General features: G+C 51.7%; 9 protein-coding genes across 9 annotated transcripts; 4 read left to right on the top strand and 5 right to left on the bottom strand.

Annotated features, from left to right (window-relative positions):
• The first annotated feature begins 94 nt into the window (after positions 1-94).
• SAICODRAFT_77798 (DAO-domain-containing protein) lies at positions 95-2,077 on the top strand. The gene is made up of 2 exons (XM_019171079.1): positions 95-468; positions 522-2,077. The coding sequence occupies exons 1-2, from the start codon at positions 321-323 to the stop codon at positions 1,976-1,978; spliced, it is 1,605 nt and encodes a 534-aa protein (XP_019025504.1). The 5' UTR covers positions 95-320; the 3' UTR covers positions 1,979-2,077.
• Positions 2,078-2,200: 123 nt separating this feature from the next.
• On the top strand, positions 2,201-3,213 carry SAICODRAFT_64664 (thioredoxin-like protein). Its single transcript, XM_019170088.1, has 2 exons — positions 2,201-2,757; positions 2,808-3,213. The coding sequence occupies exons 1-2, from the start codon at positions 2,242-2,244 to the stop codon at positions 3,099-3,101; spliced, it is 810 nt and encodes a 269-aa protein (XP_019025503.1). The 5' UTR covers positions 2,201-2,241; the 3' UTR covers positions 3,102-3,213.
• On the bottom strand, positions 3,105-4,287 carry SAICODRAFT_17941 (SAS complex, SAS5 subunit/transcription initiation factor IID, subunit 14; the record flags this gene model as incomplete). Its single annotated transcript, XM_019165879.1, has 6 exons — positions 3,105-3,321; positions 3,378-3,666; positions 3,720-3,871; positions 3,926-4,085; positions 4,145-4,177; positions 4,279-4,287. The coding sequence occupies 6 exons, from the start codon at positions 4,285-4,287 to the stop codon at positions 3,221-3,223; spliced, it is 744 nt and encodes a 247-aa protein (XP_019025502.1). The 3' UTR covers positions 3,105-3,220.
• A 335-nt stretch (positions 4,288-4,622) lies between these two features.
• SAICODRAFT_54553 (uncharacterized protein) lies at positions 4,623-5,468 on the bottom strand (the record flags this gene model as incomplete). Its single annotated transcript, XM_019169298.1, has 5 exons — positions 4,623-4,678; positions 4,734-4,862; positions 4,916-5,067; positions 5,118-5,221; positions 5,280-5,468. The coding sequence occupies 5 exons, from the start codon at positions 5,466-5,468 to the stop codon at positions 4,623-4,625; spliced, it is 630 nt and encodes a 209-aa protein (XP_019025501.1).
• Positions 5,469-5,790: 322 nt separating this feature from the next.
• Positions 5,791-8,088, bottom strand: SAICODRAFT_17939 (uncharacterized protein; the record flags this gene model as incomplete). Its single annotated transcript, XM_019165878.1, has 4 exons — positions 7,981-8,088; positions 7,652-7,931; positions 6,771-7,595; positions 5,791-6,717 (listed from the first exon to the last, which is right to left on the bottom strand). Exons 2-4 carry the CDS (start codon positions 7,901-7,903, stop codon positions 5,791-5,793), a joined length of 2,004 nt encoding a protein of 667 aa, XP_019025500.1. The 5' UTR covers positions 7,904-7,931; positions 7,981-8,088.
• Positions 8,089-8,372: 284 nt separating this feature from the next.
• Positions 8,373-9,724, bottom strand: SAICODRAFT_77792 (uncharacterized protein; the record flags this gene model as incomplete). The annotated part of the gene is made up of 4 exons (XM_019171078.1): positions 8,938-9,724; positions 8,807-8,883; positions 8,506-8,755; positions 8,373-8,453 (listed from the first exon to the last, which is right to left on the bottom strand). Coding segments are annotated over exons 1-4 (951 nt in total), but the record flags the coding sequence as incomplete, so codon positions are not given.
• A 356-nt stretch (positions 9,725-10,080) lies between these two features.
• Positions 10,081-11,484, bottom strand: SAICODRAFT_54311 (glycosyl transferase; the record flags this gene model as incomplete). Its single annotated transcript, XM_019169279.1, has 1 exon — positions 10,081-11,484. One exon carries the CDS (start codon positions 11,482-11,484, stop codon positions 10,081-10,083), a length of 1,404 nt encoding a protein of 467 aa, XP_019025498.1.
• A 458-nt stretch (positions 11,485-11,942) lies between these two features.
• SAICODRAFT_29520 (uncharacterized protein) lies at positions 11,943-13,140 on the top strand. The gene is made up of 4 exons (XM_019167443.1): positions 11,943-12,165; positions 12,214-12,323; positions 12,375-12,459; positions 12,512-13,140. Exons 1-4 carry the CDS (start codon positions 12,141-12,143, stop codon positions 12,805-12,807), a joined length of 516 nt encoding a protein of 171 aa, XP_019025497.1. The 5' UTR covers positions 11,943-12,140; the 3' UTR covers positions 12,808-13,140.
• Positions 13,141-13,312: 172 nt separating this feature from the next.
• Positions 13,313-14,810, top strand: SAICODRAFT_54656 (cell cycle control protein cwf8; the record flags this gene model as incomplete). The annotated part of the gene is made up of 2 exons (XM_019169306.1): positions 13,313-14,288; positions 14,341-14,810. The coding sequence occupies 2 exons, from the start codon at positions 13,313-13,315 to the stop codon at positions 14,808-14,810; spliced, it is 1,446 nt and encodes a 481-aa protein (XP_019025496.1).
• Positions 14,811-14,846: the final 36 nt, after the last annotated feature.

Raw genomic sequence — 14,846 nt, 5'->3', positions numbered from 1 at the left:
TCGGCAGCTGATGTTCGGTTACCGGTATCGGCCGGGTTGCCCACCCATGCAGCCCGGATGCACGTGCAGGTGGGCAAGATGGACTGCAAGTTCTTCTCCGGAAGACAATTGAGATGTCAAATTGGGTCTCTCTCGATTCGTGAAATCGAAATTGTTTCTTGTCGACGGATCAACCAATCGGCATTGTCCAATCTCGCGATGCTCCCCACAGAGATCCAGAGCTTGTACGCTTTACGTCATCATCGAATAAAATGCACAATCCATACATAACCTCCAGCTTGATCGCCGAGCGAGAATCATAGACAACGACAACGAACTTCATGGACTTCACCTCAGGAGCCAACATCCCCGTCTGGACCGCGACGGAGCCTTACTCTGATCTCCCTCGCTTCTCGAAGCTCGACACAAACACGGACACAGATGTCGTAGTCGTCGGTGGTGGTATCGCAGGTCTCCAAACTGCCTATGGTGTGCATAGACTACGGTGGCATCCAGCTCTTGTGCTCATGATTTATACACAGAACTCGTTCAACGCAACGTGCGCGTGATCCTCCTCGAAGCTCGCGAGCTTCTTTCTGGAGAAACTGGGCGCACTTCTGGTCATCTCTCCAATGCTCTCGACGACCACTACTACGAGCTCATCAATACCTTCAACCTCGCAGGTGCCAAGCTTGCCGCTGAATCCCATGCTTGGGCCATTGACCGCGTCAAGACCATCTCGACGGAGCTACGCATCGACTGCGAATACCGCAAAGTCAAAGCTGTCATGCTCAAACACCCTGAGATGGAAAACGACCTGAAAGACGAAGCCGAAGCCGCGGAGAAGTGTGGTCTCTCCGTCACTTACGAAGAAAACGGGAAGTTCGGGCGGGACTACCATGGCCCTATCCTCAACTTTGGCGACCAAGCCGTGTTCCATCCCACGCACTACCTCGTCGGTCTCATCAAGTATCTCAAGACGAACTCGCTTTTCCAAGCTTACACCCACACCCGGTTCATCTCCCACAAAGAACACTCCGCAACCTCCGTCACCGTCGAAACCGAAGAAGGCAACAAGATCGCCGCGAAAGCCTTGATCATGGCAACCAACGTACCTCTCCAAAAGCTCGACGTAATCGACAAAGAAGGATTCTGGCGTACGTACTCCATCGCAATGACAGCGCCAAAGGGATTGTACGACGACCTCATCGTGTACGACAACGCTGATCCATACGTGTACGTCCGCAAAACAGCGCATCCGAACCCGGAATTGGAATATATCGTCATCGGCGGCGAAGACCATAAAGTTGCGCAGGAATCTCCGGAGGGTTATGAAGAGCACTACAAGAACCTGGAGGCGTGGACAAGGGATATGTTCCCCTACGTCAAAAACGTCGAATTTAAATGGTCCGGACAAATCGTCGAGCCGAATGACTATATGGCATTCATCGGCCTCAATCCCGGTGCGAAATGCACGTACATCGCAACGGGTGACTCTGGTAACGGCCTCACCCATGCCGTCATCGCCGGCCGTCTCCTCTCCGACTTGTACACTGGTCAGGAAAACCCGTGGGTTGACTTGTACTCCCCCTCCCGCAAGCCCAAGCCTAGGACCATCACGGACGTGGTGCAGGAGAATTTGACCCAAGCCTACTCCGGCCTCAAAAAATGGGTTCTAACAGACGTCTCGGACATCGAATCCATCCCCCGCTGCACCGGCGCAATCATGCACGACACATTCTCCCACGGCGCCCAACCCCTCGCAATCTACAAAGAAGCAGACGGCACAACGCGTACCTTTTCGGCGGTGTGTCCGCATATGAAGGGTGTTGTTGCGTGGAACAGCACTGAGGGGACGTGGGATTGTGGGTTCCATGGGAGTAGGTTTGAGGGGAAGACGGGGGTTTGTGTTGCCGGGCCTTCGAATCAGGGGTTGAGGCCTATTGATGAAGGGGCGACGAGGGGACCGTTGGAGGTTGAGGTTGAGGTTGAGGTGTAGGTTATTGATATTTCTCACGGGCGGTCATCTTGGAGATGGTCGGACTCAGCCGTTGAGTGAGTGTGTATGAATGATAAGCAAGAATATCCAAAAGCAAACATATGTCTAGAAAGTCACCTCGGGGTTCACCCGGTGTCCACCCTGTCCACTTGCCCTGCCTCATTTCGGCGTTGTCTGGGGTGCGTCGGCTGCTCACGCCGCGAATATCCTGTAAACACGACACCTCGGCCTCATAAAACCCTTTCCTTACCACCCCCTTCACAATGACCATGGATATCTCAGAACAATTGCTCCGAGGCGCTCTCCACAGCGACTCCAAACTCGCCCGCGTCATCGATGGCGACGCATCCTCCGACGGCTCCGATCTCTCCGACTTCGAAGACGACTTCTCCTACCCAGCCTCATCCCGCCAATACGATCCCCGAACAGCAAACACCGGCCCAAAAGGTGTGATCGCAGATCGCGACGCCTTCGAAGCCTCAAAACGCGCGGATGTGGCGAGTGGACGGGCGAGACGGGAACAGCGAGCGTTGGAGCGGGCGCCAATCGCGAACACATATGCGCAGGATGGGGAGTTGGAGGATGAGGAGGAGGCGTTGAGATTATGGAGAGAGAAGAGGATGAGGGAGTTGACTTTGAAGGGCCCGGAGATAAGGGGTAGGGATGAATTGAAGCTGGATGGGAGGAGGATGTATGGGACTGTGGAGGATGTGGATGCGGAGGGGTATCTGGATGCTGTGGAGACATCAGAGACCACGGTTGTGTTTATCTATGATGAGGTAGGGTCGCGATCCCACTGGTGAACGATAAGCTGACAGCCATTCTAAAGCTGCAAGACTCCGAACTCCTCTCGGACGCACTACCAATTATCGCGCAGAGATATCCGAGAGTTCGCTTCGTGAAACTGCATTTCCTAGAAGCGGAGATGGACTCCGTGGCAATACCGGCCCTGCTATGTTACCGCCAGGGAGACCTGGTAGCTAATCTGGTACGAGTGGTTGACGAGATTCCGCTGGGGCAGAAGATCACTACGCAGAGTATAGAGGCCGTATTGACACGGCACGAACTACTGGAGCGCAAGGATACTGCGAACGGAGGCGAGAGCGAGGACGATGACTACTGAGCTGGCATCTACACGGAAATCATAGGCGTGTATTTCGTTGAGCTATCCTAAAGCCTGAGTATCCGACTGCAGGCCGTACGCATTTTCGTGCCAAGAACAAATTATTTTAAAGAAAGAAATTAGGCCGTAGCAGCCGCATTCACACAAGCCTTGGTGAAGTCCCAAAGCTTACGCAGCAAGTCATCCGGCAAGGTATACAAGTCCAGATGGAATTCACCCTCTGCAAGCCAGTCGTTAGAGCCATTTTCTTCGCAAACTTGGTCAAATAAGACTTACTCTCAACATCGTTCTTCACGTACATATCGTCGGTCTTCGCGTCGTTCACCATACTCACAACATTCAACAAATCCTCTTCACCGAGCTTTTCCAATCCTGCCGCCAACTTTTCCATATTCACGGGTCTATCGGACTTGCTCTTCTTCTTGGCGTTCTCGTGGCCCTCGAGCTTGCGCTTCTCCTTCTTCAATGAGTAGTCGTCGTCTGCGCGGCCACCGGGGGCTTGGCCGGGTACTGGGCCGGTCTCGGCAAGTATTCTCGCGAATGAGGATCGAGGGTTGTTGAATGTCTGGATATTCATGTCAGTGTATTTCGTTGAGCGGTTGATGGGGATACACGTACAAGAACGTGCTTCTTCTCGTATTTGGGCGCCTGGAAGTGAAGATCGTGTGGAATAACCTTCTCACCCGCACCGCCAGCATAGTGCAAAGTAACAGAGATATCAAACTCTCCCCATCCCTCTTCCTCAATCAAAAATGGTGCCTGGTCCAGCTCTGTACAGATACTCCATTAGCATAGATTCGCGATGTGTGGTGGAAGAAGCGTACTTCGGATAGGCTCTGCGAATGTAGGGTGCAGGGTGTATGTAACTCTCTCGAGGAATGTTGCTGGCACGTCGCGGCCATGGGCATCTTCACACATAATCCTGATTGACCATTTGCGCATAGGGAAACCCTCGGCAGCCGGCTTGCGGTTCTTCAAGATAGACTGTACACTTGGGATAAGCCTGTGCTCGCCGAACATCACGGAACCCTCCCATAACATACAGAAGAAGTAATAAACTTGACGGTACGCTTGACCTGTAGAAAAAACGCGTCAATATACCATCTCGCGCACACACCGACAGCCGAGCACACAAGCAACCTGCAGTGTTCTGTGCCGTTTTAAAGGGAAGACGGACCTCAGACATGATGATTTGACCAAAAAATACTCGAATGCGATGTCCTGAACGGTCTTCCTTCGATACTCTTTCTGCTGCTTCGCGTTTGCTCTTAATGAGGTTGTCGCTAAACGTGAACCTGCAGCGGCGCGGTGTACGAACCATGTCATGGAAATATACGAAAGTTTATATCAGGATCCTCGAGAGACGGCAAGGCAGGACGGACAGGCAAACAGAATGAAACGACAAAAAAGACCTGTATTTTTTGGTATATGGCTGCGGTCCAACTCCTCCTTCAATGTCATCCTCCAAACCTTAAGATTTTTCACTCATGTCTTCTCAAAACACCCACACAAACTGCAAGTTTACTTCTTGTTGGCATCCTGGGCCTTGGTGAACTCGTCCTTGAAAAGGTTGGCGTCTATTGGGAAATGATTAATATCGGTAACAAGGACACAAAAGGAGGAGCAACATACTGTCAGCGTTAGCGAAACGGATGGCCAAAGTCTCAGCAGTAGCTTCTCCCTCAGAAACATCAGCAGTGACGGTGTACACCCAAGAACGGTCGGAGCCGATGTTGGGAGTCAACTTAATCTCCTCAGTAACTGTTCCATTCGTTAGCACATTGGACATGCAGCATGGATATAGAGCAACATACTGTAGTGGTTGGCGCAGACCTTGAGGGTCTTGTCCCGTCTCATGACCAAACGGACCTTGTTGTTCTCCTTGTGCTTCAAGAAACGGACGTCACCGGTACCACGCTCCTTCCACTCGTTGTTCTCCTTGTCGAATCGGAAGAGCTTAGCGCGCCTATAACAACGTCAGCAGACGAACAAGATACACTCTAAAAGCGTACGCACATCTTGAAGACAACCTCCTCCTGCTCCTCGTTGGTCTTGACCTCAACAGCGTCAAGCTTGATGACAGGCTCGAAGTGCACCTCAGGGGACTCAGGGGCCTCATCCTCACCCTACAACATCAATTAGCACCCGCAGAAGTCAATTGACTCAATTGAAACTTACCTCACCCTCCTTCTTCTCCTCCTTCTTCTCAGCGGGAGCACCGAAGATGCTCTTGGTCTCCTCCTTCTTCTCAGCAGCAACGGGCTCAGCGTTGGCGGAGGTAGACAAGGCAGAAGTCTCCTGGTTCTTCTTCTCAGCCTCAGCGGCGAGAGAAGCGAAGGAAGGGGTCGTAGATTCAGAAGCAGACATTTTTATGGAGTATGTTGATGATGTTGGTACTTTCACGACGACCTGCAGCAGGTTGCGTAGCACAGCAGCACCGCCAAAACACTTGCAATTGAGCACGATGCGAAAAATCTGATGAAGTAACCTGGCACTCGAGATGAGAAAACAAAGGAAAAGAGATAAGATAACTTCTACTGCTAGCAAAACAACCATAGCGAAAAAAGAAACCGTTGTCTGCACCAGCTAGTGCAGGCCAATCGATTAAAACGATAAGAACGTAAGATTAAAGCCCAAGAAAAGCGCCGTCCGATAATGATACCCATATCCTACCAACTCCATCCATAACTCATCTCTTCCTCCCGCCGTTGGTCTTCGCCTTCGTGAAGATCGACTGTGCTGCCTTCTGCGCCGGCTTAAAGTACTGATGAGCGAACTTCGTCTGAGCAGCATCAGCCTGATATGAAAGTTCAACTCCTGCTTTGTTCATCAACTGGCGCATGTTTGCAGTGTCCACAGCCACCTTTCCTTGCAACTTCAACATTTCATTCTGAACACGAGAGCCCATTTTTCCAAGATCCTTCTTGAGATGTTCAGTGGTACCATCAAGCAACTCCTTGAAGTGAGAAGCACGATCAGTCAAATCTTCCCGAACGTGAGCGGCGGTGTCGGCCAACATGACCTTGAGATACGTCGCATAGTTGTCGTCCTCGGTAACACCCGTCTTTCCGGTAGGCTGAGGCTCAGGATGATGCATGCCCTTCAACGGGCAATCATCGTCGCACTCTCCGTAGTCAACCTCAAACTCCTCCCTGACAAACGGCTTCTCCTTCGTCCAAGCACGAACAGTGATCTTGCCGAATGCATCCTCACAATCAATGCTAACACTGTAGACACCGTCAAACAAGGGCGCGAGTTTCGCACTGTTGACAATCTTGCCATTACGCATGATTTGAGTGAAGAGCTCAGACGGGTTCTGTACAAACGCCGGAGTGTTCGGCATACGTAGAATGTAGACAGCATCACTCACAAGATGCATGGAGAGTCTCTCATGGATGGGAGAACCACGGTCCGCCAGAGGAGCGCCGAGGTGACCCGGCGCTGCAGCGGTGGGGTGTGGGATGAGCGACGTACTCGTGTCCGGCGAAGCGACTGTTGAGGTTGCAAAGTAGCGTGCGTAGAAGAAGGGGGCGCCGGTGAAGGACACTGCGAGAACGGCCCAAATAACGAGGAACAAACGAACAAGTTGAATCGTTGAGGTAACACAATTTCCTCCCTGTAGAGCATCGAGTTAATTCAGCTGCTTAAGATTGACCCAGCGAAACTCACCTCGAATACGTTCTTCTTCTGTCCACTTGAGATCTCTCTCCCACCCTTCCCCTCGGGGATGGCAGTAGGCGGCATGCAAGCTGACAAAAGGCTTGCGAATTGCCAACAGTCCAACATCATGAACTCTTCAATATCAATAGGCCTGTACCTCGTGACATTCTTCTCAGGCTCATCATACTCAATGTCCACCTTGACTTTAACCGGATTGTTACTCCAGGTAACCACCCGTCCAGCAGGAGAAGAGTCAGAGAACCTACTAATAGAAGTCCAAGGTCCAGCAAGGACATCGAGGCAGCAGATACCACGGCCACGCTTGTCGACGTAGCCACGCACCGCCTTCCTCATGAGGTGGTCACTGACCGAAACGCAGGCAACAACAATATCCGGAGTATCCTCGAAGGTACAAGGGTTCAGTTCAACGAGCTTGATCCTGGAGTCACGGATGAGTTCAGCATCCGGTTCGCCGATTTGCTCGTCTTGGCTCTGTCCAAAACCGATGGGAACAACACTCTGCTCCTCAGCACACCAATCATCCATATCCTCAAAGTTTGTAGCAAGTGCATTAGCGATCTTGTGCAAGACCCACTGACGAAGGGTCTCATCACCAAAATACATGACCTTGAAAGTCTTGTCAACCATGCGCTTCTTAGTCTCAGCAGAACTTAGGGTTTCAGCATAAACGAGCTTAGCAGTAGCACGAAGGTTACCAGCGGGAAGCTCCTTAGTAATAGCAGCAAGAGCGGGAATGTGTTCAACCGGAACATTCCACGTATCACCGTTCTTGAGACGGCAGGGGGAGGGTTGGGTAATTTCCTCATGGGACATCTGTCAGTAATGGAAGGTTATTAGGAAGAAGACAAAAGCAACGCAAGGAAACCTACCTGAGGCAACCTAAGGGTAATCTGAGTGTCATCCAACCCAGCCTCCTCTGGATCAACAGTAAGAGAGTCCTGAAGGCTGACAGATCCCTCTTGCTCGTGGTCCGTGCCATAGTCGGTAATAGGTAACGAATCAGTCGTAGTAGACGAGGTCTCATCATTGCTGTGGACCTCTTCGTTCGGTTCAAACTCCTTAGATAAGATCATTTCGAACTCATCTTCGATACGTTCGGCATTGCTGGCTTCCGGATCCATATTGGAAGTGGGATGAATGCTTCCTTATCTAGTCACACGGTCAGCAGAGGATCCAAGACGTACTTCCGGGAACGAACAGTAGTCAGTCAAGATGATGATGACAGACAGTAAGAGGTGATGGACAGGCTGTCTGGAGGTGGGGTTGATGATGTACGGAGGATGAACGGGGTCGGGTTGGAAGCGTTACGGTTGACCTGGCCGGGTCAGCTGAGAGTATATGGGGCACGATAGGCGCGTATCGCACTACTGCATCCACGGCGACGGATTACGCACACTTTACAGACGGATGGATACCGTATGGATATTCTTATAAATCCATTTGTATAAAAGTCCAAGCTATCAAAAAGATTCAAGGGTATAGATCACTCAATGACCATCCTTTCCAGCCTCTTCGGTCCGTGCTCGTGGAGGAAGTAACCCTCAACACTGTCGTCATCATCTCCAATCCTCGCCGGTGCAACGAACTGTTGCCGTAGACCTTTTCCGAAGTTCACCTCGCAGATAATGGAGTTGACGAAGGTGATCACCATAAGAACCACAGAGATGACAGCTATGCAGCCGGGTCAATAGCCGTTTAGAGACAGAAACTTGCAGGAACATACCAAAAGTCGTCAAACTGATCCTGTCGTGAGAGTAACTGGCCTTCGTGCCCTCGTCATAGATTCTGTAAAGCTTGAAAATGAAGTAGGCACAGGCTGCAAAGAGTCCCACGTCGAATAAGAGAATACCGGCATGGAATTCACGCTTGGTGAACCATACGACACAAAGAAGAAAGACGAAAGTAATGGGAAGAGCAGCGACCGTCACATAGAGCTCGTAGTCGTGCACTCCGGGCACGTTCAGCACCAAAAGCTAGCGAAAAGTCAGTTTCTGCAGAAACAGTGCCGTGTATGCGCTTCCTACCTGCATGGTGAATCCCAAGAAAAAGAAGAAGTCGAACTGAAGCAAGCAGACGAAAATCTGATAGGCTTTGTACAGCCCTACAGAACATGTCAGCAATCCACACAACCTCCAACCATCATGCATTCACTCACGTCTGATCCGCCTATCCGCCCCAAGCGTCTTAAAGATCTCCCAACCAAAGTCCTTATACAACCTCCACGCCAGATAGAAATAGCACACCTGCCCAACAAACACCACAACGGGTATGACAATCAGAAACGGCTTCAAATCATCCCACAGATCCGCTCCATTCACCCCATCCTTCAAGAACTGGGAACCAGCCGAGTCCATAATCGCCGAATGAATTTCCTCTATCTGGACGATCGAGTACGCCAAGAACGTCAGATTGAACAACGTCAACCCAAAAATCTGAATCGTGTTTCGTTGTCGTAGTGCGATGAAGGCGAGGACAGATTGGAAGAGGAAGGCGGCTATGAATATTGATAGGTATGTCGGGACTGTTCTCGCAACTCTGTTTGATAACCGTACGTTGACGGAGTATTGTCCGAAGATGTATGCTTCGAGGGCGCAGTTGACGACGACTTCGATGACCGTGACTGCGAAGAAGAGCTTCGCATTGATCGAGTATGGTCTCTTACCGCCCGCGACAGGCGTTGCTCTGTTAACGAGCGACATAGTGTTGTATGTCAGTCAGAGACGGATGACCTCGACTGAATGCTCTCTGTATATGAACCCGGGAGGCTCTAAGTGGCGGTATAAAACACGTAGCTTCGCGACCCGCGCTGAAGCTGTAGCCTGATCTCCTGTGACCTTCCTGTAAAGACCGAAGACCGTTGAACGAGCTACCGGTGACTGCTAGATATCGATGAGATGTACCGTTTGAACAGGTCTTTTCCTGGCATACAACGCCGTGCAGTCGGCGCGTATATTGACCTGTGCCTCGCTCGGCAGGGTCTGATTAATCGCGGCCGCGGGAGGAGGCTATGTGCATGCAGACACATGCTTCTGAATACACCGCCCAGACTGGGGTACATATGATGACCTTGTTGACGGAATAGTTCTCGAATTATTATGTGTTCTAGATCCTCCTAGATCCCTCCTTTCGCCGTCTATGTAGCGTGTAGCGTGTAGCTATACCGCAGTACTAAAGCCTCAAAGACACAGTGTGGGTATCGTGCGAAATTCCGACCAAAAGCAGTCCCAACCGCAAGCAACTGCACAACTCCGCTATATGAAATGCTCTACCTCAGACCTTCTTTCTCCTTCGTCTTCCTCTAGTCCGTGAATCCACCCATGAGGGGTACCCAGTCGGTGATCAGGCAAGATCCGTCCTTGCCCTCGACTTCGGGAAGGTTGGTTGGGCAGTTACATCTGCATCCAACGGCGTTATCGCGCTCCTGATCCCACTCTGTCGGAAGAGCGTCCTTGTACTGGTGATTAGGCGAGAATCCCGGGCGAGGAAGCTGCTTTCCGGGCGCGTTACCGGGACAGTGCTGAATATCCGTATGACGGTATCCTATGTCACGGAAGTAATGGACCTGAGTCTTCGAAAGGAGCGCACCGACAGCAAGAGAGTGAATAGGCGCATCACCCCATCTCTCAGCCCAAAATCCGCCACTTGCGTCCATCTCCCTGAAGAACTGCATATACTCCTCACTCCTGAAGAAATCCAATCGTGCAATCTCAAAGTTACTCCAGAAATGGCACATGTTGTAGTTCTCCCCCTCCATCGCGTTATCGTCAACTTTGGCTTCGTGGTGTTGGACCTTGCTCGGTAACTGGTCTTCTGGCGAAAGTTCTGGCTGCTCTTCGAATTGTTCGGGCTCTGGTGGTGACTCGAGGAAAAACTCCCACATTCCCTGAGAGGAAACGTTGTGGTTACGCTTATAAGCCGAAGCATATCTGAAAAGGTTAGGCACCGTCTCGCGAAGCTCCTTAATCGCAATAGTGAATCCGTATACCTTGTCGTGCTTCTCCATGTACACGAAAGGATCGTAGGTGATGTCGCACCAGTAGTCAATCTCAGGCTCCACACGCCAGTACCACTTATACTTCAACAACAACGGGTGGTTGAAGAAGAATCCAGAGTAGAATCGACACATATGGTGGTAACTCTCCATTCCTCCGTACATAATCGCCCGATCACCCTGCTGCGCAATCAACTCCTTCGCTTCCGGAATGTCGGTAGTGTTAGGGAATCCCCACATCGATGAATCCACAAATCCAAACTCCACCTTTGAGCTTGTAGCTTTCTTAACTCCTTCCATGAATGTCTCGTTGAAGTGGTCGTTGTTGAGGAAGACGTAGGGGTAATTGAACCATCTGTTGAACCGCGACTCCAAAGACTTCATGGATTCCAAGACGCCGTCGAGTTCGGAGTTTCTGGCCAGAATGACGAATGCTGCATTTGCTCGAGGGTGTGCCTTGGCCGCGACTTCCGGATCTTGACATCCGTAAACGAAAGGCTCGTCGTACTGGGTGTTGATTGGTCTGACAGGCACCCATGGGTCAACCCATTGTTGTACGGGTGATGACGGGTGTCGGAAAATCAAATGAAGAACCACGAGAAGAAGCGGAAGGCCGAGAAGCAGACACGGCAACAGGTACACATTGTACTTCCCAATCCGTATTCTCTTTTGCGCAAACGCCTTTCCGCGTACAACAACAGCATCCAACATCTCCCTCGGCGTCATCCGTCGCACTTCATCGGCAGAAGACGACGCAGCCGATGCTAACGACTGCAAGCTCACCGACGAGCTTGGTCGGCTCGGCAGACGCGAGTAGATGTAGGATGGGTTCAAGTAACTGCTCATGGTGTAGCGCTCTCACGTCCTTGCTGTAAAGTCCCTAACCGACAAAGCTGGTATTCCGAATGATGCACTCGCGACACTCGCAACAGAAACGGCACTCAAACAAACACAATACGCAACACCAGCTGTTGCACGACAAGAGAGGGTGAGGGCAGAGAGCAGCGAAGGGGCTTATCAGATGATAAGCGAAAACTTCGCACTGCCTTTCGAATAAGGTTCACGGGCGTTCGTCCCTTTTCTTCGGGATTATTGTGGAGGGCCGGTCAAGTCGCGCTCGCCCCAGAAATTCAGCCAGGGGCTGTTTCGAATCCGGCCGGCGACTGATACTTGGACCGGTGAACACCCTGATGGGGATGGGATGGGGATGGGATGGGATTGTCTACAGTTTGTATGAGATACTGCAGCTGGGTTCAGGGAGAATTGCTGCTCGTGTGGCAGATTGGTCCCTCAAGTCTACGTTACATTCCACAGTACGACGTCGGGAGCAGTAACCGCCGCGGACCTTCGCTCGCACATCCTTAGCCATGCCCAAATTTCAACTCGAATACGGTACATTGCTCAAAATAGCTGTCTTTTGCCGTACTGACGGTCGCGCAGAGCAAGAGACGCCCAAGTTCCTTCGCATCCTGAAGGGGGAGCAACAAGCTGAAGTCCAACAGAAGCACATTAAGCCACCACAGCTGGATTCCGATGACGAGCAAGATGATGTACGTTTGTATAGAACACCGATACGGTCAAGCTACTTACAGTTCGTACAGGACGCACCACAAGTCGTTATGCTCAAAGGCAAGAAAGCACGGTACCTGGACGAAGACGAGAGTCAACGTGCTCTGAAGGGAGAAAGTACGTCAGTTGCCCCGCAGATCCCTGTGCCCATGTTGACTTGTGTGATTAGAAGTTGCAAAGCCCTTAAAAAATGCCGAGACTGAGGATAAGGCCTTGACCTCCTCAGCTGTCCCCGCGCCGAGCTTCACCAAGCGGGCCAAGGATGCTGCCCTTACGAGGAAGGGCCTCGTCGTTTCTTCTGGAGCGGAGAAGAGGAAGCGGCCAGACACAAACATTGGGTTGGCAGGAGAAAAGCAGGAGAATGGCGCGCCCAAGGAGGAAACGGAGAGGGCGCCCGTGAAGGCAGCGAAGAAAGCGAAGGGCAAGGCCGGGAAGGTCACCCTTTCATTCGATGATGAAGAGTGAGAGAGTGAGAAAGGAACGAAATCGACGCGCAAAACACAGTGCTGCTTTCGTTGAGGGTACAGCTGTGCTCGGGACGTACAGCATATTGCTGTTGAAGGCTAATCATGACGCCTGCCGTCCTTGCTCCACGCGGGCGAGGAAGGCAGATGCACTTCACGCCTTGAGGTGTAGCAGTCTCAGAGCCTCTGTGACTGCTGGATGATTTACGTCTGCCGGCACATGTCTGAGACTGCTACAGTGGGTGATCCGGAGATCCATGGACAGTCCAGCGAATGGAGCACGCAAAGACAAGGGTGGAGGACTTAAATTATAAATACAGAAAAGGCAAGAGTAATCATTGAACTATCCCGAATTGCTGAATAAAGTTCTCCGGTGCCCCAAGAGGCCCAGGGACGGCACTCCGGTCGCGACGCGCGCATCGCCATGCAGCGCCGGTAACCTCCAGCTGAAGTGATCAATTGATTTGATACCCGTCCCCCAGACAGTTCATTCAGCAACAATGTCAATGGTCTGCGCCCTCTCGGGCGAAGTTCCCCAATTCCCCGTCATCTCCTCCAAATCCGGCGCAGTCTTCGAGAAACACCTGATAGAATCCTACATCGCCGAAAACGGCAAAGACCCTCTCTCCGGCGAAGCCCTCACCCCCGAAGACTTGATCGAAGTCAAATCATCCAAAATCGTCAGACCACGACCACCGAACGTTACGTCGATCCCGGCATTGCTGAGCGTGTTTCAACAGGAGTGGGATGCGCTTGCGTTGGAGACGTATACCCTGAGGGAGCAGCTTGCGACGACTCGTCAGGAGTTGAGTACAGCGCTCTATCAGAATGATGCTGCGACGCGTGTTGTTGCGCGTCTGATGAAGGAGAGGGATGAGGCTCGTGATGCATTGGCGAAGATCAACATCTCTGGGCGTCCTGCGGCCTCCGCAAACGGTGGTGATGCTATGGATGTTGACGAGAAGCCTGCTGCTGTGCCGGCATCGGTTGTAAAGAAGATTGAGGAGACGCACGGAGATTTGTCTGCTAAGAGGAAGAAGAGGAAGGTTCCTGCTGATTGGACTACTGCGGAGATCGTCGCGGCGTTCGAAACAACCGTCTCGACAGATGTGATCGCGCCCATGACCAAATGTCTCGCCCTTGACGCTACCGGTACCATTGCTATCGTCGGCGGTGGCTCGCATGCAGTTTTGTTGAATGTTAAAGACCAGGCGACGTTAAATGAGTTGAAGGAAGCTGGAAGCATCGCCGATGCAGTATGGAGCGGTCCCACCCCCGTTACCGCGGCAACGAATGGCATTATCAGGACTTGGAACCAGGACGGATCTGTGGAGAAGACTATTGACCCCGACATGGGACAGGTTGTTAGTGTCGCTTTGCACCCTTCGAGAGACTTCCTCGCTGCTGTTGCGAAGAATGGAACTTGGGCGTTGTGTGATTTGCAGAGTGGAGAGACTGTGGCGAAAATTACATCGAGCGATGGTGAGTCAAATTGTAGAAGTGTTTAAGACTCATGCTAACGAACGTCCCACAGAATTCACTGTGGCACGATTCCACCCCGACGGTCAATTGCTCGGTGTCGGCACCAGCGAAGGCGGCGTGCAGATTTACGACGTCCGAACCGGTCAAGTAATGGCCTCCGTAAACACCAACGGCGGCGCAATCACCTCCCTCCACTTCTCCGAAAACGGATACTGGCTCGCGGTCTCCTCCGCAACCGACAAGAAAGCCCGTCTAGTCGACTTGCGAACTGCTTCCGTTACCAAAGAGTTCGACGGTCCTGGCAAGATCAGCACAGTGAGATGGGACTTGAGTGGGCAGTTCCTTGCGTTTGCGGGTGATGAGGGGGTTATTGTGCAGCAGTATGTTAAGAGGGAAAAGTCGTGGAGGGAGATCAAGAGGTTTGATCGGGCTGCTACGGTTGTGGAGTGGGGAGCGAGGGCTGAGCAGTTGATTACTGGTGGAGCTGAGGGTGTTTTGACCGTCTACGCAACGACAGAGTAAGGAGATAGCATACCATTTTTTGGAGGGAAAAATCGA

This window comes from Saitoella complicata, assembly GCF_001661265.1.
Source record: "Saitoella complicata NRRL Y-17804 unplaced genomic scaffold SAICOscaffold_6, whole genome shotgun sequence".
Taxonomy (NCBI): Eukaryota; Fungi; Ascomycota; class Saitoellomycetes; order Saitoellales; family Saitoellaceae; genus Saitoella; species Saitoella complicata.
Note: the sequence above shows the minus strand (reverse complement) of the source record. Positions and strands in the feature narration are given on the sequence as shown.

Bases quoted from the DNA above. Each gene is read 5' to 3' on its own strand.
- SAICODRAFT_77798 (XM_019171079.1), top strand. From the start codon at position 321: ATGGACTTCACCTCAGGAGCCAACATCCCCGTCTGGACCGCGACGGAG. The intron at 469-521 runs GTGTGCATAGAC...ATTTATACACAG, and splicing joins AGGTCTCCAAACTGCCTATG to AACTCGTTCAACGCAACGTG.
- SAICODRAFT_64664 (XM_019170088.1), top strand. From the start codon at position 2,242: ATGACCATGGATATCTCAGAACAATTGCTCCGAGGCGCTCTCCACAGC. The intron at 2,758-2,807 runs GTAGGGTCGCGA...GCCATTCTAAAG, and splicing joins TTGTGTTTATCTATGATGAG to CTGCAAGACTCCGAACTCCT.
- SAICODRAFT_29520 (XM_019167443.1), top strand. From the start codon at position 12,141: ATGCCCAAATTTCAACTCGAATACG. The intron at 12,166-12,213 runs GTACATTGCTCA...ACGGTCGCGCAG, and splicing joins CAAATTTCAACTCGAATACG to AGCAAGAGACGCCCAAGTTC. The intron at 12,324-12,374 runs GTACGTTTGTAT...CAGTTCGTACAG, and splicing joins CCGATGACGAGCAAGATGAT to GACGCACCACAAGTCGTTAT.